This window comes from Bemisia tabaci, chromosome 7 (genome assembly GCF_918797505.1).
Source record: "Bemisia tabaci chromosome 7, PGI_BMITA_v3".
In the NCBI taxonomy this organism is placed as follows: domain Eukaryota; kingdom Metazoa; phylum Arthropoda; class Insecta; order Hemiptera; family Aleyrodidae; genus Bemisia; species Bemisia tabaci.
The window spans coordinates 42400514-42423108 of NC_092799.1; the positions used below are offsets into that span (position 1 = coordinate 42400514).

At 38.4% G+C, this 22595-nt stretch overlaps 1 protein-coding gene across 4 annotated transcripts in view; it reads left to right on the forward strand.

Moving 5' to 3' along the window:
* Window positions 1–22595, forward strand: part of KCNQ (KCNQ potassium channel) — a 232919-nt gene that overhangs the window by 183612 nt on the left and 26712 nt on the right. For all 4 annotated transcript variants that reach the window (XM_072302603.1, XM_019045401.2, XM_072302601.1 and 1 more), the window contains 2 exons: window positions 11036–11162; window positions 12247–12422. In XM_072302603.1, coding sequence (XP_072158704.1) covers window positions 11036–11162; window positions 12247–12422 — 303 coding nt within the window. The remainder of the gene's footprint in view (window positions 1–11035; window positions 11163–12246; window positions 12423–22595) is intronic.

Below are 22595 nucleotides of genomic sequence, written 5' to 3' on the forward strand. Positions count from 1 at the left end.
AACTAAAAATAATAAGATCTGTTGAAACAGCAACTATCTACGTTCAATATTAATCGAGATATCGCCTTATGAAAAGTCGGGTCTTTGACGTCATCCACCGCTGTAGTGAAACCCTTGGTTTCTCCCACCTTGCTTTCATCAGCCAGTGAGATGCACATTTGGACTGGCCACTCAACGTGAAAAACTCCGATGAAAACAAGGTGGAAAAAACCAGGGATGTCACTACCGCGGTCGGTGGATGACATCAAGAATCCGACTTTTCAAAGATCGATATCTCGGTTAATATTGAACGTCGAAAGTTGCTGTTTGAACAGATCTTTTCATTTTTCTTTGATAATCCACAAGGATAAAGCATCAAAACACGATTCTGTGACCAGCGCAACTGACACAGTATCATCTTCAAGGTAGCACTCTAAAAGTAGAATCTTCTTACGCGAGATTTTATGGTAAATCGACGAATGAAAAAGCAGAGCATGTCGACTCGGATCGCATCTAGCAAAATGGAACCAACACGATTACAGTGTTTTAAAAATACTCAATATATGTACAGTATATTAACATTTACACACTTATTTTCCTTTAAAATTAACCGTTTTTCGGTGAGAAGTAAAAAAGAGTTGCTGTTCTGAGTGATTTCATACACGATGGAGAATTTGCATGCAAATGTTTTATTGCTTCATATGAAAGTGATTAAAGAGGTGATTTCACATTATTTTTTATAATTTTTTTCTGCTATGGGAAATAGTATAAAAGTAGATTTAAAAGTGAGAAAATGCACCGCCTAGTGACGTCATCTGGCGGCATTTCCCATTTAAACACATGTATTTAAGCAGATTAGATCATTTTGTCATATCTTCTCCAATAATTGTTCAATTCATGAACCAAGGGTATTCTCGTGTTCAGTTCACTTAGTAGTTTCCACTCAAACACGAAATTCATCACATTTCAGACACCTGCAAATTCTCTAACCATCCAAACTCAGCTTAAATAACTACATCAAAAGTTGACTGTTTCCTGTCGTATTTTCATTTTTCAACAGAAAATTTCTTTATAATCTGACGCATGTTCCGTGAGAATTTCAAGGTATTATTTTACTTTATTTCCTTTAAAATGATACACCTAATATAATGAATAAATAAATAAAACATGGGACGAAATTAGGCAACATAAATTGAAGTTAGGCTGGCTCTATAGTTGATTCCGTCTAATTTTTTTTATTTTGGTGGTGGATTTACTGCGCTTAAGAGAACGGTTCTGAAGCCGATTTATGATTTTTTATTCAATGATTTTTGAATTTCAAGAAATTTCCACCAAAATTCCTACAAATCCAATTACGTGACAGTGCGTTGTGTAGTTATAGATCGTATTCGATGCCTAAAACGGGTGACGAGATTATATTGATTGGCGCCTACAAACCTAACAGGAATAAAGGATAAGGATACTTACAGGTAAAGGATACTTCACGCATTGCGCGTGAAGTATCCTTGTTAGGTTTGTAGGCGCCAACGCGCTCGATATCGTTTGGTTCAAGGCATAAACATAGCCTCAAAAGTCTTTTAAGTAACACGAAATTAGCCAAATTTCAGACACCTGCTAATGCTCTATCAAGAAGATGATTTTTACAACCCTGTAATCGCGCTGGTTCCTTTTCGCTGAATGCGATGCACTTGATCGGTAGATTTGGCAAAGAGAGGAAAAATTGCGGATGAGAGGGGCAGTGCGTTGATGGATCGGGGCGAAAATCGAAATTAAATCATGATATGGGTGCTAAATAATTCATAGAAATTGTTCTTCGACCACGATCCGCCTTTCGTCCGACGGGGGAATGCCAGTTCGCATTCTCGCACACGCCGGGGAGGCGTAAATTCATATCGGCGCTCTGGGCGATGGATGAGGAGCCAAGGGTCATTGGGTATTCCAGCAGCTGCAACGTGCATCTAAAAGCTGCCAGACTTATTGTTAACTCCATCAACAATGCAACTGAGTTAAGTCGATCGCATCGCCGTCGATAATGTTGCCTTCGAAATTTAGAGTAGGCAAAATGCCCTACGTGCATGGACAAGTGGGCCGCGTTTAGCAAAAAGAAACCAAACCACATCAGCTATTGCAAAATTTAACTGGGCAATTTAATTTTTTTTTTTTTTTTTTTTTTTTTTTTTTTTTTTTTATTGAGAGTTTAGTGGCTTCTATTCCTTTAGGAATCTACAGCCATCTATAGGCACTATTTATTGTCCGAAGACATCAGGGAGTTTGGTAGACATCCATGCTCGGGCTTACAAATTTTCACGGATTAAAGCCGAGCGAATTCTGCTTACAGATCCACTCGTCAGTTCCATGAAAATGGCAATTTACTTTTGTACAAGAGAACTTTTGTGCGGATTCCTCTGGAAATTTCAAGGAATTTGCTTCGTACTGTGCAGAAAATTCACGGAAATGGAGATGTTGCATGTGTGAGGAATTTGCGATTTGACTGTTGATTCTTATGTAAAAGTTCGCGAGAAACACGATGGTACCACTGGTTTTCTCTGAAATCAACTTTCAAGCTCAAAAAAAGCTCTCAAGTTGAGGCCAAAATGGAGGGGATATCCCACGCTATCCTGAGAGTCCACCTCTACATCAAGATAAACTCTCCATGCAAAGATAGGGAGCAAATACATTGACAGGGCTGCTACTTTATTTGGGGACTCCAAAACTGAAAACACGGCAACCCTGCTGATGTATTTGCCCTATATCTTTGCATGGAGAGTTTGTCTTAATGTAGAGGTGGACTCTCAGGGTAGAGTGGGATATCCCCTCAATTTTGGCCTCGACATGAGAGCTTTTTTTGAGCTTGGGAGTTGATTTCAGAGAAAACCAGTGGCCACATCGTGTTTCTCGCGAACTTTTACATAAGAACCAACAGTCAAATCGCAAATTCCTCACACATGCAACATCTCCATTCTTCGCATAGCGGTCATAATAAACTTTTTAGTTTCCTCATTTTTCTCCGCCACTTTAAGGCACATTCCGCCCAAGTCCGTCTCATCGCGTCGCTCCTCTGACGCAAAGGCGTGTCTTGGGCTATTCCCAATTCCAACTTGAGCCCTGTTCTCCATATGATCCTATGCTTTTCGAGGCTCAAGCGGGAATTGAGATACGCCTGTACATGAGAGTAGCGACGTCATATCGATGGTGAAAAAGTAGAAATGCGTAACTCGGTTTTCGGCGTTGCAGACTTCATTTTCAAAAAAGAAAAACCACTGAACATAAATTTTTGAAAATTCAGTGATGTTATTCTCAATATGAAGTATATTCCGTGAAAGTGTCAAGCCATGATGTGAGTTCGGCCTCCTTCTAAAAAATAAATTAGAGGCGAATATATCGAATATATATCGAATAAATATTCGAATAATCGAGAGATCTCGCAACACCGCAACCGAGAGACGCATTTTTGCAGTTTCGCCGTCGATATCCTGTGACGAGCTCGCTAGTTCTCATGCGTTGCATGGAGGGTGGAGATGATCAGACGACTGGACGCGGAGGCAAGGTGATAAAATTGGGGACAGGCCGGTGGGAAACGGAATGGGTCAAACGCGGGGTTGGATAAATGCCCGGAGCCGCCGTGCCCCGCGCACCGCGCGCCGCACACTGGGACGATTCAATGCGAGAAGTCGGACAAAATTCGGAAACTTTAAACGCTTACAACTCCGTTTATACAAAACTTTGAGGCTCTAAAAGCGGTTTCGTTGGTTTCCTCGTGGAATTTTCTTCGAGAAGCACCCTTAAAAGTTTAAAATATGACAAAATAAACATCAAAATTTGCAGTTTTAATCGGAAATGCTATTTTCGACCTCTCTATTACGCTCGTACTATTGTGCGTCGCTCAGTTTGATGCCGTGCCGGAACTCCCTGTCCGCCCAGGTTGTAGTTTCTTCTCCCTTAAAGTTCCCAAACAGCAGGCGAGTGGCAAGCTTTGCGATTTATCGATTAATCCGCCGTTTAAACCTATAGAAAACGATCGATAAGTAGGGCGTTTGCAACGAACACCTCGATAATCGATTCTTTCCCGTAGCCTCAAACGAGGAATTATCGATAATCGATTATTCACGCCTCGCCGCTCCCCGCGAACAGATGGAACGCTCCCGTTCCAACCGACAATATTGCACGTGGACGTTCCCCACAATTATGGTTACGTGCTTGGGGCTGAGAACATTTACCCCCCCCCCCTCCGCCACTAGACTCAAACACACACTCGCGCACGCACCCATATACATGGAGGGTACGACGGGTGATGACGTCACGGTTCCACTGGCTATCATAGGTCTCGCTCATAAGGATTATGAGGGGTCTCTCCCTTACATAAATTCATATTGGCCGTGAAGCGACAGACTCGGTTTCCGACGTTGCAAATTTGGTGTATCGTTTTACTATATTGAGGCATGATTGCGTACACTGGAAAAAAAAACACATGGATCTAGAGTTTAGACTCTTGAAAACATTGACAAGAAAAAAGACTCTTGATTCAACCAGATTAAGCTTAAATCAAAAGGCAATCCGCTCAAATTAAGAGGCTTGGTTCTTGATTAAAGCTTAGATCTGATTGAACCAAGAGTTATTTTTCTTGTTGATGTTTTTAAGAGTCTGGACTCTAGATCCAATGTGGTTTTTTTTTTTTTTTTTTTTTTTTTTTTTTTTTTCTTTTTTTTTCCAGCGTATTGAGGCATGATTGCGTATCGTCATTTGGACGTATTTCTGTCAAACGGAACTATTTGCATTATGACGTGAGCCGTGTTAGACATATATTCTTATGGGTCTCAGGGCTCATGTCTTAATGCTCATAGTTCCGTTTGACAGAAATACGTCCGTTTCTGCTATGATAGCGATGGGAACCGTAACTCTCAAATTTTCGAAATCGAGTTTCTTTCAAAATTCGTCTAATCTCTTTTAGATGAAATCACTGAAATTGCTGAAACAGCAAAATTCATCTTAATTATGTCAAAACAAGACATATGAGAAAGCCAAAAGTGCACAAAACATGCCGTAGTTTCAGGCCTAACAGCCTTGATAGACATTTTTCTCCAGAGAGCTAATGAAAACGGTGCTTTTAAGTAAAATTCCGCCTTTTTCTGCCAATTTCTAACCTGAAAATGTGTAAATACAGACCCCATCAACAAAGACAAAAAAACAGCATGAACTCAGGCCCTGCAAAAATAAAAAAATATGCCAAAAACTCAGAAAAATTGCCTCTGTAGATCTTTAAATGTGATTCAATTAATGAAAACCAAAATTAGGGAATCCGAAAAATATTCATGGTAAGGATATACGTACCTTGAGAAGCACCATGGAAAGGTAACCAGCGGTGAGATTGGATTCTAACATTCATACATTCTAAATCACAGACTTGAAGAGCTAGAAGTGCTTCCAAATGAGCGATGGACACGGTGTGCCGCTTTGCTTGATTCACTGTCACAGATTGGAGCCATCGATTTTGCTTGTCGCCCTTGTTATCATTGCATGGTCAGCCAGCTCGTATTGCTTACACATGTCATTATAATTTTTCAGGCGGTGTCTCTGTATTGGACACAAAATTACTTCCGTTTAAAAAAATACCACCAGCATTTCTTGTGAAATAAATCAAAATTTTTTTTTTTTTTTTTTTTTTTTTTTTTTTTTTTTTTTAATTTAAGAGAATGTTAGGTAACTTTAGAAAAAAAACTTGGGCATTATTGGTTTTGGAATACATTTTTAAACGTTGGAATAATTTTCAGTAGGTCTTGTTTTGAAAACAAAAAGTAAAAATATCAATTAATGTTTTTGAAAAACCTATTTTTAATAATACTTATAAATTATAAAGCAAATTAACAAGTATCATTATTTTTGTCGCAGACAGTTAGCAGTCGCTGGCATATTGTAATTTATTTGTGTTCACTAAAAAAATTGACTGAAACCACCATAAAAATAAGTCAAACGGGAACAAACACAATATGACAATTATTATTGAGCATGCGAAAAAGCGCGTTGATGACGGCGCAGGGATACAACTATTCGTACGTGATGGATGTCCGTGATGCATCCGCAAAATTGAAGGCGCGATGGCGCGAGGCGTGAACTCTGAATGTTCTCCTCTATGCTGCTAGTTAAGAGTTATCCAACGGGAGAAAAGTGGAAAAACGAGACTGGATTAAATCCTTCCGATCTTGGGCTGGGTTGCTCAAATAGCCCTTTAAGCACCACTACAAATAAGACAAACGGAAACAAACACAGCATGAGAATAGAGCACAGAAAAGATGTGAGATGATGACACATCTTTCTTCATTCATTTTTAAATATTTTCAACATTCTCAGCAAAGTCGCATTTTATTAAAGGAGGTTTGGCAACGTCTGAACGCTCATACGATGTTTTTCCTTAAGACGACAGTGTTGCTTGTAAGAGAATGACAACCCATCCGACCGTCAATTTCCGCTCCTAACATAATTAACATTCGGTCTCAATGATATTTTGTCTCTGACAGCGCGCTGCGGAGAAGGCAACATGCAAACATGCCTGCATTAATAAAATAAGTGAAATGTTATAGATTCTCGAAAGTTGGGTGTGCGATAAAATCTTCGTGCATCTTACTTTGGAAATTTATTGACGGGAACAAATGTTTGAAGGATTTTATCTCAAATACAAACAACAGCGAAACAACATCGATACAGTGGTGATTTTAGAGTAGGGCTCCGACACAAGGCACCAACACAGAGGCGACTTCGACGCCTCTCAGAAGGAATGGAGGTGTTCACTGTTCAGCCGTGCTAAGGAAGAACGTCGTATGAACATTCTAGAGTTGCCAAATTTCCCCAGATAAAGCATTATTTTTGAGGAAAGTTATGCATATTTTTCCTTGGAATTTTCAGATCTTTTAAAGAAACTGCGAAAAAATTATTCTGAAAGTTTCAACGAAAAGTATTCAAAATTTTCCAAATAAATTTGATTCTCATTGAAGGTAAAATGGGAAAGTCTGAAGATACATAGGCGTTTCTCTTTAGCGCGGCAGTGTTAGCCAAAGGCGCTGTCCCATTTCCGGTCCTTGTCTTTTTCACTTTCTCTCTCAACCATCAAACGCGAGTCATCAAAGGAACGGAAGAGGATCGTGACTCCGGCCTCTTATCGTGTTTATAATATTGTTTCTATTTCCATAATTTTGTTGTTTTTTTTTTGGAATTGTGGAATTTATAGTGCTACAAAATCCGATAACAAAAGGTTGCAGCAACCTTGTGTTTTCAAAAAGGACAGCTTAAAATTATATCCAGTTTTGACTATATAGCTCATGGCCGTCATCAAACTGAACAATCTGTGGCGATGGAAGGATTTAGTCTCATGAACTGAAACGAATCTTTTTCAATTGATAAATTAAACCTTCTTATCGATCTTTTTTCTGAAATTTCGGCCAGATTCAAATTAGTAAATTAAAGCTAACTCTGTGTTTCATTCTATAGGTCTGTTAATTTTTTATGTGAATATAATTATAAAAACCCGCGACTTAAAATTTACCGCTCATACATAATGTGCTGAATAAGAGGTTGATATTGCATTGATTCACACCACTACAGGCCTAACTGTAACCACATGCGATATTGTTTGTTGGAATGAGAGCGTTCCATCGGTTCTCGGGGAAAGGATGTCCGGCGGTGTTAAGGGAATCCGGAATGCATTTCACTCCGGTGAGAATTACGGAAACGGAGCCTCTTACGGCTCCCAAGTAGCAGTGATTGCGATTTGCGATTTGATCGGAGAATGTATCGCGATTTTATCGACGTCAATTTTTGCAGTATTATTGGATAAAGAATTGCGATAAATTGCGAATTTATTGACGGCAATTTATCGCAATCTTATCAAATAAAAATTGTGATAACTTGAGATAAAATGTTGATTTCATCAAATCCGCTTTTAATGAGAAAAAATTGCGACAAGATGGAGGATAATCACTCAGATGTTGATGATCCCAGCGATTTTATCGTGAAAAATCGTAAAAAAAATCACGACTTGATTTCAAAGTATCGCGATTTTTCCGTTGAAAATGAGCCTTGGGAATACAGCTTTTACGAAGCACGTCGCGTTGGGTTCTCGGGGGGCATAATAGGCTCCGGTATGAGGTATAGGCTCAGGAATTTTTAACGGCGTGCGGTTCAAGTTTGTTTGTTAGGATAAACCGCGAAGTACCTAATTGAAAATTTACCTCTTCCAAACTATGAGACCGCTTAAATACTCTCAGTTTAGACTTGGTAACCCTAGTTACAACCCTAATTGCTGTAGGCTCTCTGCTAAGCCGGAATCCCAAATGTGTCGAACATTTTAGATGAGTCGACGTCTAACTTTCTCCGGGGCTCTCTGCCGGAATTCGTTTCATAATTGATGGAACTCACCGAGCGGCGAGCGCCCCGGCTCTCTGATCATATAACTGAGTACATTCGCGAACGTGAATACAGCCGTGCTAAGGAGAAACGCCCTATAAATCTTCGAATTTTGCCAAATTTCTCCCGATAAAACATCCTAATTTGAGCAAAGTTATGAATTTTTCTCCCTGCAGTGGCTATGTTGCATGTGTGAGGAATTTGCGATTTGACTGTAGATTCTTATGTAAAAGTTTGCGAGAAACACGATGGTGCCACTAGTTTGCTCTGAAATCAACTCCCAAGCTCAAAAAAAGCTCTTAAGTTGAGGCCAACATGGAGGGGATACCCCACGCTATCCTGAGAATCCACCTCTACATCAAGACTACACTCTCCGTGCAAAGATAGGAGCAAATACATTGACAGGGCTGCCACTTTATTTGGGGACTCCTAAACTGAAAACACGGCATCACTGCTAATGTACTTGCTCCCTATCTTCGCATGAAGAGTTTGTCTTGATGTAGACGTGGACTCTGAGGATAGCGTGGGATATCCCCTCTATTCTCGTCTCAACTTGACAGCTTTTTTTGAGCTTGGGAGTCGATTTCATAGAAAACCAGTGGCACCATCGTGTTTCTCGACTTTTACATTAGAATCAGTAGTCAAATCGCAAATTCCTCACACATGCAACATCTCCATTTTGACATACTTAAGATCAAATTGCGAGTGAATTTGCCTGAAAAATTGGACGGAGACTAATCATAATGTCCCTTGAAATCCGTGTTTTATCGAAGATAATTTGGCAACGTCCGGTGGTTCATAAGGTGTTCTTTCTCAGCAAGGTAGAATAGCAGATTGCAAACTGCAGCGAAATACCGCGTCTCCGGGCTCGACCGATTCGCGCTCTCATGATTATTCGATGAGCTGCACGGTGGAGATCGAGATGAATTGACCTCGGATTTCTTTTCAAAAATTTACCGAGCAGCCGGCCACGGATGAACAAAACTTATTTTCTTACCTACAGGGGCTCTTAGAACAGCCTTGCCTGGTTCTTTTCTTACTTATCCCTTGTTGGACGAGGTCGCAAAGAGGGAGATGAATCGAATCCCGTAGAAATTTGAACTTAAAAGGTTTGAAGCCCCTCAAGCGGACTGATGTTTGAAATGGATAGACAAAGCGATAGACAAAGAGCAGAAGGAGAATAGAGCGGTTCTATTGGTCCGAATGGATCTTTTTGCCAAATGGATGGTTCTTTCTAACCAATCCAGCGGGCTGATTGTTGAAATTGACAGACAAAGCTTTAGACAAAACAACAGACGAAGCGATAGACGAAGCTATAGACAAAGCTATAGACAAAGATATAGACGAAGCGACAGACAAAGCTATAGATAAAGCGATGGACAAAGTGATGGACAAAGCAGACATAGGGAATATGGAGCGATCCTATCGGTTGTAATAGTTGGTTCTTACAGACTAGGGGAGAAAATAATGAGCTAACTAAAAGGTCTCTCGTGGGTTACCGTTAGTTAGTCTATTGCTTACCCCCTTTCTCCATTGCAACCACCCGCTTCCACCAATAGGATCCCTCCATATCCTTTTTGTCTTCTTTGTCTATCGCTTCGTCGATCAAGTTCAACGATCAGCCCGATAATGCTCTAAAGAGACCACCAGAGGGACCAACAGAAAGGATTTTCATGATCCTGAAAGTCAGAGATTCCTAACAAATTTTAAATTAATTTTATCGAAATTAAAAATTACGAAAATGTTTATCCTAATAGACAGTTGGTACATTCAAATCGGGTAACTCTTGGCCAAAGCAGCAAGCCCTTAAGTTGGAGACGGTGCTTTGCTTCAAGAAATGCTGTTCGGTCGCAAAATTGAACGCATCAATGCTAAAAAGAACTATGTTGCACGCAAACCCTATGTTTGTGGTTCCTTTTAGCACAACCCTAGTAGCAGAACCACAGAAGGAAAAGATAAATATTATGTACGAAAGTTAATTTTTTTATATAATGCATGCATACAAAAGAGTTAAAAGTGAACATTTTTATGTAACCATTATATAAAAAAATGTTATAATTTTCGTGAGCTTTTCGCGAACATACAAAAAATTCTTCTAATTCGCGAAAAGCTCACGAAAATGATGACCTATTTTTTTATATAATCGTTACATAAAAATGTTCACTTTAACACTTTCGTATGCATGCGTTATATAAAAAAATAAAAAATGTGTGTATAAAAAAAATTACCTTATCTAGCTTTTATCATTTTTCATATATTACGGTCAGGTCTGAACTTTGATTTTTTTTTATATAAGCGTTACACGTTTTTTATATAAAATGATCATTTAGATAACAGATATGTTTTTTTTATACTTTTTTTAGAAAAGCAAAAATTTGTTCTGCTACTAGGGAAATAGCCCAATGACGTCTCCGGGAAAATGAGATATTGTGGAGTGTCGACTCCAATGGCAGCCCCCCCCCCCCCCTCAATAGACTCTAAGGTGTCAATTTAAGTTGAAAGTCGTACTTTTTAATTTTGATGGAATCAATTTTTTTGATCGACAATCATTATCTGATTTTTTTCTATGTTTACTCAGTTTCATGTATCTGCCATTCTTTTCCTGGAGTCAGGGCAATGCAAATTTTTCTCTAAAGTCTCACAATCATTTGATTTTTTACAGGAGTTGTGCCTTGTCGTATTTTTTGGCGTAGAATATTGCATAAGGCTGTGGTCAGCAGGATGTCGCTCAAAATATATGGGCTTGTGGGGCAGACTCAGGTTCGTCCGGAAACCCATATGTATTATAGGTGAGTACAACAAATTTATTAATGGAATTGGTTTATTAATGGTTAATTTAATATTATTAAATGTATTAATGGTTCGTCCTTAAAACCCATATGTCTTATAAATGAGTACAACAATAATGTATTAATAGAATTTAGCAATAGATGACCGACTAAAGTCTCACATATACTCCTGTGCAGTGCAAGGGCTCTTTTACAGTATATATTTCTCTTTTTTAATTTTTTAAATACTTTTTTGTCAAGGCACATCCAAATAAACCATTTACCAACTAACCAACCTCAGGATATGTACTGAAAAAAATCAATTACATGAGCCGAACGCGCGACCTATTTGGTATTCCAAAGAAAAATTTTGACTTGCACGAGTAGTTCGATCTAACGTTTGAAACATTTTGAAAGTTCTAAACGTTCGATTTATGTAACACGACGGAAAATTTTTCCATTTAGGTTCAATCGGAAAATCTGATCTCAATTAATGAAATCAGACGGCTCACACGGGAAAATTTGCTCACATGATCGAATTATTTTCTTGCCTTGCAGTGCATAAATGAAACTTTTTTAGAACAAAAATGTCGGTTTGTAGTTTTCAAAGCTGTACACTTTTTCATACTTTCAAAACGCTGGATAAAAATTCCTAACCATAGTTTGTTGCATTATTAATGATATTATATGCCTTCAGAGTGGATTGTCTCTGTCACAGTCTTGAAAAACTAAAACAGAGTTTTTCACGAAAACCTCGTTTGAATCCTCAAACTTTAAATTGATCCCAAAGGTTCAATATATAAAATTTTGGGCTACTCCTCCCGCCCAATTATGCATAATTAACAATTCTGAGCTGCGGTATAGTTGACTCATTTTTTCTTTTTCCACCTTGAGAATACTTTTGTTTGACTGCATCACAAATTATGGAGATCATAAACATGATAATAAGCATATCCCCAGAGAACGAGGATCAAATACCTATGGGTAACCCAACTTTTTCCCCCAAACTATACTAGCAAATTTCTCATATACATTAACTCTAGCATCTTTTTTCCATGCGGTAGTTGAATATTTCTTAAAAGAGTGCATTTCTTTTTGTTCACAGATCTAATCGTTGTAGCCGCTTCCATAGTGGTTTTGACGGTCGGTTCAAACGGTCAGGTGTTCGCCACGTCGGCCATCCGTGGTATCCGATTTTTACAAATTCTTCGTATGCTTCACGTCGATCGTCAAGGCGGCACTTGGAGACTGCTCGGATCAGTTGTTTTCATTCATCGTCAAGTAAGTTGCATTTTAGTAGACGCGTAAAATATAAAACGCGTAAAAATTGTGACTTTCTTCTATTTTTGTGTGTTTGAGTGCGGGTTGCATACTCTAACCCCTGAAAAATATGAAATATTTGACAGCCTCGTGAAATTTCATGAGATATTTCACTGAATTTTCCAATCTTTCATTTTTTTCTTAATTTTCATGCCATCCTGGGCTGATAATTGAAATTGATAGACAAAGAAATAGACGAAGACGGCATGGGGAGTATGGAACGATCTTATTGGTTGAAACAGGTGGTTCGTTTAGACTAAAGGAGAAATTGAAAGACTAACTACACGGTCTCTTCTAGGTTGCCATTAGTTAGTTTGTGCTTAAAGCGCGCACTGTGCTGTGCCCGCAATCCATGAAGTATTCCTCCAATCTTGTAAGCCAACTGACCGACTGCACTGCTTTTGGAGCAATACGAGGAGTATTCATGCAGTCTTGTAGGCGCTGATATGCGCTTCATGTCGACCGCACTGGTTTGCGCAACGCGTGAAGTATTCCTACAGCCTTGCAGGCGCCAATATACGGCCGCGGTGTATTTGGCGTGATCATTCGAGCTCGGAGTTCGAATAATCGCGGCGATAAAATAATGATAATCGAATAATGGGGCTTAAATGGCTGAGTTTCGACATCGCCGTATGAGCATTCCGACGTTGCCTCGTTTCTTCCGATGAAATATTTTTTCTGAGAAAATGTAGGCAAGTTCTCCTCGTTCGCTTTGAAACAAATTATGTTAAGTAGCTTTCATAAAACAAAATAAAGTATACTCCGGAACATCGCGAAAGGAGGCACATGGCTTCGCTCTTTGGTCAACAATATGCTAATATTTCATTCAAAAGTTGATCTCTGAACTTCCCGTTGTGTGAGTAGTTTTTACGTAAAATTCTGAAAAGAAGACAAGTGACGTTCATTTCCAGGTCAAACCTTGTCTAGCGGTCCATTATTCTGAATTACTTACCGCAGCGTATCTCTTTCATCTGATAAGTTCAATCAGATAGAAGAATGGTGTAATTGATAAAAGCCCCGTACCCAGCTCAAATACGGTAATGCAGCGTCACTGGAACCTTCACGCTAAGCGGCGCGGTCGGTCGGTGCGACGATGCACTACGCTTCCGCCGTAAATCCTTCACCCACGGCAATGGGTCAGTTGCGCTGGTCACAGAATCGTGTTTTGATGCTTGTTTCTTGTAGATTGGCGAAAAATATTAAGATTTGTCTGAACCGCAACTTTCTACGTTCAATATTAACCGAGATATCGCCCTTTGAAAAGTCAGGTTTTTGACGTCATCCACCGCGACAGTTACACCCTTGGTTTCTTCCTCTTCCGTTCGATCAGTGATGCAGAGGGTACAACGCGAAACTGAAACGGCGCTAAATGTTAACAAAATAAAAAAACAGACGAATTCGCACTTAAGGTGATTCGATGGGCGCCATATTTTGTGTCAGAACGGCATGCGATATATCGCATCAATTGGTTCCATTTTTTCAGCTACTCGTCATTTTTCTCCAATTTTGAAATCGCAATTCTGTTGTCACGAGACTAAAGAATTCACCTACCAATTTTGACAAAGAAATTCAACGTAATAAAGGCGTGTTTTTTTTCAGAGAGAAAACATCGCATTCGATACTAATATCGAAACTGCACTCGAATGCGATATTTTCTCTCTGAAAAAACCACGCCTTCATTACGGTGAATTTCTTTGTTAAAATTGGTGAGTGAATGCTTTAGACTCCTGACAACAGAATTGCGATTTCAAAATTGGAGAAAAATGACGAGTAGCTGAAAAATGGAAACAATTGATGCGATATATCGCATGCCGTTCTGACACAAAATATGGCATCCATCGAATCACCTTAAAAGATCTTATCAGGAGATAACGCACTCGCCGCGAAGAAATTAGGGGGTCAGTCAGTTCATCTCAGTTTGTTTAGGTATGTTTAACGTAGCTGGAGTTTCGCGTTGCACCCTCTGCATCACTGATCGAACAAAAGAGGAAGAAAGGGTGTCACTGCCGTGGAGGATGACGTCAAAAACTTGACTTTTCAAAGGGCGATATCTCGGTTAATATTAAATGTAGAATGTTGCGGTTTGGACAGATCTTATTATTTTTAGTTAATCTACAAGAATCAATCATAAGGAACCTCAGGAAGATCCCTCCGGATACATTCCTATTAGTAGATTTTCATGTATTTCAGCGTAAAGTAGAATCTGTATTGCATTGGTCACTAGTGGGGGATGGTAAAATTATTAAAATAAAAATTGGTTTCAATACGAATGGTTGTTTATATTTTTTAATCTATTCCAGATCTTCAATAAAATCACTTACACTGCAGTAAAATAAAAATGGGAAGATAAATAACAATTTTTTTCGCTGAATTTGGTAGGCCATTCCAAAGACTGTGGCTAACTGCAACAATTTTTGTTGTATTTTGCCACACTAATTTTTCTTGTTTCATTTAGCCACACAGCACCTAGAGTTTGTGGCAATTTGCAAAAATTGTCGTCACGTAGCTAAAGGGGCCGTGGCTAAATAAACAGATACCCTAAATGAAATCTTACATCTACATTCGTTTTGGATGTGTTCACACTTTGACCGCCAGGCCCAGGGCTGCGACTGGAGGTGATGGGTAGTTGCTCAACTGGGATGTAACCATTGGTCTTCTTGATAGGGTCCTCCGGTGAGTATTTCTGTGTGGGCGTGGTGAATTTTAAAGAACTGTTTGGGCACAGTTTATGGAACCTATGGAACTAGAATACACCGATCTGAGGAGGGGAGAGGTGGTCGCGCTAACGACCCGACCGCAAATCGGACGACGGAGAGATGACAATGATAAGGAGCACACCTACGCAACTAGCTGATAACACCGCGCCACACCGCATGGTTTAAAACGGAAAAAACCGTGATGTTGAGTCCGTAAAAATACGAAAAACTCGAGAAAGGCAGCACCTTTCGCGAAGCGATTAGCATAGCACCTTCGGCAGGGTAGATGGAATACACAACACAAGTTTCAGGTCGATACGGGTACGCAGAACGAAACTGGACGGCGATTCGTCGGGAGCGTTACATGAACGCGTCCGACTCACGTCCGCTTATCGAAGCGGACTCCTTACATAAACCGATCCAAATTGGATGAAAGATGAAGTGCCCGTATTCTTATGTCTGGTGTTTCTCTGAAACACCAAACATAACTTTGCTTGTCTCTCGATGAACCTTGTCTTTTCAAGGATTAAAACAGAACTGAAAGTGGGAAATTTTAAATAGTAAGCTCCCAGGTAGGTATTTTAAAATGTGAAAAGAATGGTCGAAGTTCGAAAAATTAAAAAATAACTTAAAATTCAAAAAGAGCAGGGCCGGATTAAGAGGGTGGCCACATGGGCCGCTGCCCATGGCTGCAAAATTAGGGGGCGGCAAAGTTTGCAATTTTTTTAAATGCAGATACAAAAAAATCGGATTCAGAAAAAAATTACAAACAAGAAAAAGTGACAAAATCTCTCATTTCCTGAGAGTTCATTAATTTCTAATTTTGTCGTATTTTGGTGATACAAAAGACTGCGCACCTTTTATTGGTTGGGTAAAGAGAGAAACCAAACACTTAATTTGGCCTGGAGCGGAGCGGCGCAAAGAGAAATGATGACGAGGACTTGAGATGAAAAGGAGAAGCCTTCGACGCGGTGGTCGGCATGTAACACATATTAGCGCCTACGAGACTGCATGAATACTTCACGCATTGCGTCAAACACAGTACGGTCGACAGCGGTCGGCGCGGCGTGAAACGCACAGTGCCTACAAGACTACATGAATACTTCACGCATTGCGCCAAACACAGTGTGGTCAGCGCGGCACGGCGGCGGAAGTTAACATTATTAAACCTCATTTATGTTTGTTCTTTCTTAATTTTTTAGTTCATTTCTTACAAATGAAAGGCCTTGTCCCCACAGAGATAGGTTTACGGAACTGAACTTTTGCGCGAAGTTCCGTGAACTTTTGCTAGTAGTGTTGACAGGGCTTACGCAAAAAATGTGTCCAACACAAGTGAACGCGTCTTATACACCCTTTTCCCTCCGGCACGTTCACTTGATGGTTTTTATTGATAGTTCAAAATGAATGAGAAGAGGGCGGCAAAATACAGGCAGCCCATGGGCGGCAAGTAGGTAAATCCGGCCATGAAAAAGAGTTTAGAAAGAAATCTTCGGTATGTGGCTGCTTTTGATCAGCGATCATGCCGGATATGAAAAGCAATCCTTGATTTTGGAGCAATTCTCTCGTCCACATTAATTTTGCGTGCAGTAGGTCGATTTATAATAAATATATAAAATAATTGCTATCAATCGGTAAAACCTTTTCTCCGCAATGCTTCCTATTTATCAAGTTCATTTGATAACGACTCAGCAATCCAGGCGCGGACATTCTATTCCTAATTTCACAAAAGAATCGTGACTGGAGGTTGAAAAGATACGTATGCTGAAGTTTTTTGTCTATTTCTACTAGTTCACGTTTCGGTAATTAAGAATGGAAAATTCTTTGACGCTTTCTCTGAAAAATAATAAGAACAATGCGCTGCCTTCCGTTTATTGGAAAAATAAAACGGGGTTTATCACGAATCATTGAACTTGGAGTTTCCAAACAAAAAGAGAGCACTGACGATGCCGTATCAATATGCGCGAGCGCAAAACTTGGAGCATAACTTTCAGGCGCGAACGAGAAGAACTCGTTAACAGATTGATGATCGATAATCGACAAGTCCCCATCTCAGCGTTGCTTTTTATCGATCAAGGTCATTCGATAAAGATTCAACAGTCGACTTCCTGCGGTGCAAAAGAAGAACCGCGTAAATGCAATGGAATCCCAACGTAGGTCCGTGGTTCTTACTGGGTCTGGGAGAATACTGCTGCACTGGAAAAGATGGATTGCCAATTTAACATTTAAATTGTTGAAAAATATGTCCGACATGTTTCAAATGAACATTTTAAAATATCTCGGTGGTGGTTAAATTAGCATTTTGTTATTGTAAAATCTAAATTGCGACATGTCGGACACTTTTTTAAACTACATAATTGTTTAAATCAGCAATTTCATTTTTTTTCCGTGCTTGACAAGGGTATATAGAGAAAAAAGCATTCGATTTATGCCTTATTCCTCCCGGCAAACTATTTTTTCGTGAGAAAAGACATGAATAATTTACCCTTTAGACAAATCGATAAAATAAACACGAGTAAAATTATTTGAAAAATTCAAGAAAAATGACTCCCTGTTTCCCAGAAAATTCGTATTGTGTTATAAAAGGTTTGGTACCGCCCGATGGTTCATGAGACGTTTTCCTGAGCATAGTACAATAGTCCAGTCATTCTAGCCAAAAAAAGGGCCTAACCTTGGACAAATTAGCACAAACTTCTCGTGTGCTTTAAAGCGCTCCAAAACATGTCTGGAGCCCCCCAAAAAAAGTTTACCATTAGCCCCCCTCGGGAACACAGTCAAAATTGCTTATAACAAAATGGCGGCCGACTGAAATTACGTGTAAATTGATTGTTGACTTCGTCAGCGTTTCCCCAATTTTGCGTGATTCTAGTGCATCCAGTGAAAAAAATCATTCTTGTCATTTTTTTAGAGTATAAAATTCTGCTTACAAACATGTATAAGTTTTTTTAATTTTGACTTGTTGGTGCCGAGCTACGAGGTCAGACACCGAAAAAAAAGGCTAGAATTTTCTTGAAATTTCAAGTTTGGTTTGTAACTTTTAAGATACAGTTTTGGCAGAATTTTTTCTCTCAAAACTGTTGGCACCAATGGAAAGAACGTGAAATTTTCTTTTCAAAACACATATTACATCAAAATTTTACTGAAGGTATAAGACCTTTATAGGGCCTTTATGGAATTGTGTCAAATTCGACATTTTTTACTTTTTGTAAATTTTGGCTTGAATTTCGATTAATGTGACCCTTTTTCACGTATATTCGACTATTTTTGAAATAAATTGTGTTATTAATTTAATAGTCATGGTACATAGTAAAGGGAGAAGCACCTTAGAGCAAGGATGGTCGACCGGGGGGGGGGGGGGGGCATATCTTATCCGTTCCCTGTTTGAACTATCGCAGCTAAAGATTCTAAGAAAAAAACGGCAAAACACCTATTTGTCGGCAGATTTTCATGAAATTTGGTGTACCCCGGTATGTCGATCTAGGAAATTCGAATTTGACAAATTCAAGATGGCGGAAAAACGATGGCGGCAATAATTTGTTAGATACCTGTTTATCGACTGATTTGCATGAAACTTAGTATAACCCTGTATTTAGCCCTAGAGAATTTGAATTTGATGTCGAATTTAACCAGAATTAAAATCAAAGATGGTGGTAAGAAGGTGGTGGCTATAATTTTTTAAAATTAAAGATGGCGGGTACAATTTGAAAACTACCCATTTATCGGCAGATTTTCATGAAACTCGGTGTATCCTGGTATTTTGATCTGGTAAATTCGAATTTGACGTTACTTTCAGTCTGAATCAAATCCAAGATGGTGGAAAAAAGATGGCGGCCTTAATTTTTAAAATATCTGTTTATCGGCTAATTTTCATGACATTGAATATTACCTAGTATTTTGACCAAAGTTTGTCAGTTTCGGTTTAAAAATTTATAATATAAGGTAATAAGACAGGGTAAAAAAGTAATTGAGGGGCTCAGAGGACAAGGCGCCCAAGTGCAGGTTTCGAAAAATATGACACATTTTAGTGGTTCCAACTAATTCTAGGTTTGAAATAAAGTTGTGAAAAATTCACCGGAAGCATCCAATGCTTAAGCATCAAGATGTGAGTTTGAACTCTCTTCCTGCCGTAAGGCTGTGTATAATAGTTAGCAACTTTAAACATGTTTTTCTCGAAATAGCACTTATGCGCCTCGTCCTCCAAGCTGTTTAATTGAGAGTATAAGTGTTAAAATGCAATTGTTTTAGTATCGTCGAATATTTGACTGACAAAGATTAAGAAATACAAAGCCGAGTAATGAAATAAAAGCTCTGCTAATTTTTTACTCGGTCTATTGAAAACTAAATAATATTAAATAATGTGCGAAATGTCGCATAATCGGCTGACAAGATGCCAAGGGCAGTAAAATTTTAATGTTTTTATTATTTTCCTTCTTATTTACTTACAATTAGATACCCTCATTTCACACGAGCCTGCGGTGCGTCACGTAAAGCATAGGTGCATATCCCTCTTTCCTGTTGACAACCCCGCCCCCCACTGACATCTGTACTTTCGTTATAATCCTTGTTCGCGCTTACGCTACAGTTGGCCGCCCAAAAGTTCCAAACCTTCAATGGTGTATTGATTTTATCATAATAATTATTAGTTTTACTATTAATTCCTCCGACGCAAAAACACCCGCTCCCCGAGCTGCCGCCATTACACAGCCCAATCCCTCACGTAAAGCGCTTCGCGGCGCGGCGGCTGTGCTCGCATCGTAATAACTTCCCTCATATGTGAGATGTCCCATTCCGCAATGTTTTTAAAAATCCTTGAATGTGCCGATTTCGCCAAGCTCTGTCCTATTCGTATATTTTTATGTGAGAGTATGCATAAATACGATGAAAATTGTCTTCACTTTGTATGCGTGAAGTATCCGTTAGTTCCGTACTGGCGGTCATATATCCATTAGCGCTCTTTGTAGAAAGCAGGGAGGAAGAGGTGGGTCAGTTTCCCCTCCTATTATTTATTTTATAATACGTTAATTCATTTTTGCTCTCCAGAAATGATTTAAATAACTTCTCACGATTGATGGAATATTTGCTGTATTGATATGACCTTTTCAGGGATGGTGTTTTGCATAGAAACTCAATTTTCTGTAAATATTGCCATTTTTTACAATTTTAAATAAAGCCGTGTCAAACCCAAAAATGATGGAAATTTTTGGAACAAGGTACCCTCTCTTATTGTAAATTTTATGTACTTTTACGTGATCACAGTGGTTTTTTGATCAAACACTTTTAAAAGGCTTAAAAATTAGGAAAATCGAGCTAAAAACGGTCTTTTTTCAGAAAAATGTCATTTTTGATCCCAGAAGAAATTATCCTACCGGCAAATATAATTACTTAAAAGGATGTTAAACACACTATTCTAGACCAAAATTTAACGTACTTTTCAGTTACATCATTTATTTTAACTTTAAAGCTCATTTTAAAGCGGTAAAATCTCAAAAATAACTAAAAAATTACATTTCATCATTTTTTTAAAAACTTTTTTTAAACCGAAATTCAGTGATAAGACCCCTCAAAAAGGTTTTACGGCAACTTTCAATTGTCCTATGTTATAGGAAATTTCATGAACTTTTCATCTCGCACCTTGTTTTCTTTCTTAAATTCCTTTTAACACGTGAAAAATAAGAAAAACAGCGGGAAAATTTTTTTCGGGTAAATTGCAATTTTTTTCAACATTGCCTCAGCATTTTCTCGAGAGACGCCAAAAATACAAACAAAGGTACATTTCTTACATAAAATTTTACCAGCTTTTCGCTGATTACCATGGTTTGATGAATAAAATTGTTTGCAGCCATGAAAAACCACAAAAACCTGAGACAAAGCCTTGTTATTGAATAATTTGTAAATTTTTACCATCTCAAAAATTGGCTTCTAAGTACACTTAAATACCTTCAAAAATTTATTCATTGACATTTTTTTCTCTTTCATATGCTATTACATTGGTACCATAAAGTTTACTTCAAACAAAAATTACTAAACTTGAAAATTTTGGGTATATGTTAAGAAAAATGTTCGTAACCGAGCAGCTGGGTTTTCCAATAGACAACTTTAACGTCATATCTAACCCTCTTTAAAAAATTCGAAACAGTAATTTTAGGTATGCAATTTTTGAGAAATTTTATGCACTAAACGATTATTACCATCGTTGAATCGTATTCTCAGTTTTTAGCTGTGAAGAAGTCGAAAATTGTTGAAATTCTGAAATTTCTAGAGAAATCAGTTTTCAGCGTAATTCCCTTAAATACGCTTTTCAGGTACATGTTGTAAAATTTAAAGGAAAAACAGTGTGTTATTCGTCTTAAAAATTTTATCACCTTTCTAAAAAGTATATATAAGTTATACTTTTGTCGAAAAATAATTCATCGAAAGCGCTGGAAACGGAAAAAAACAACTGAATTTGTTGTTAAATATTGACTTCATACTTTTGAATGATTCGTCTCACAATGAGGTCATATAAGATGAAAAGGTAAAATGAATGGGTATACTTATGTAAAATTTAGCGTACTTTTCAGTGGTGCCGTTGTTTTTAACCTTAAATTAATTATTTTGACCTAAAATTGGTCAAGAACGCGAAAAATCGTGAATTTTCAGCAAATTTTGCCGGTTGTTGTTTTTAGATATTCAAATTCGGAAAGAAAAACAAGCTGCTGGTTCCAACACTACTGTGTTGGAGAGCTCGCCTTTGGGAAACTATTAACAACTATTAATGCTTTTTTCTAAAATTGTATACGTATTAAATGAATCTTTACCCAATTATCAGAGGTTACATGCCGATGCAAAATGTTATGACGTAATTTCATAAGTCAAATTTTTCACATTTCAATAAATAAAGAGAAATAAAGAGAGAGAAATGGAATTATCTTTTATGAATGTGATTTTGCGGCAAATGTTGCAATGGCTATTTTTGCCATCGCATTTTTGTTTCTGGCTTTCATCGTTGATAAGCTTTTTCTTAACTTGTCAACAATGTAATGAAACCATATGATTTAATTTTAATTTTTTTTTTTTTTAAATCAAGTCGCCAACTTGAATTAAGGTTATACTTTGTTAAGCTGGCAGTCTGAAATTCTGAATTTTTATCGGCACAGAGTTCAAAGAAACTATAATTGAGCACGGTTCGGAGGAACGTTTCTGCCATAATTCTTACACAATACTTATGGTATACACTAAGAGCGGAAAAGGAACTCACTTGAATTTTAGCGTGGAGCTCGAAAGACCACTTCAAGTCTTTGTATGCGAGTGGCTCAATGGAGCACATCACGCCTTTGTATGTATGCGGTGGCTCAATGGAGCACCTCGCGCACTATAAATAGCACGGAGCTCGAAAGAGCACTTCATGCATCTGTATTTTAAGGTTAAAACGAACTCTAAAGAAACTCAATGCGAGGCTCAA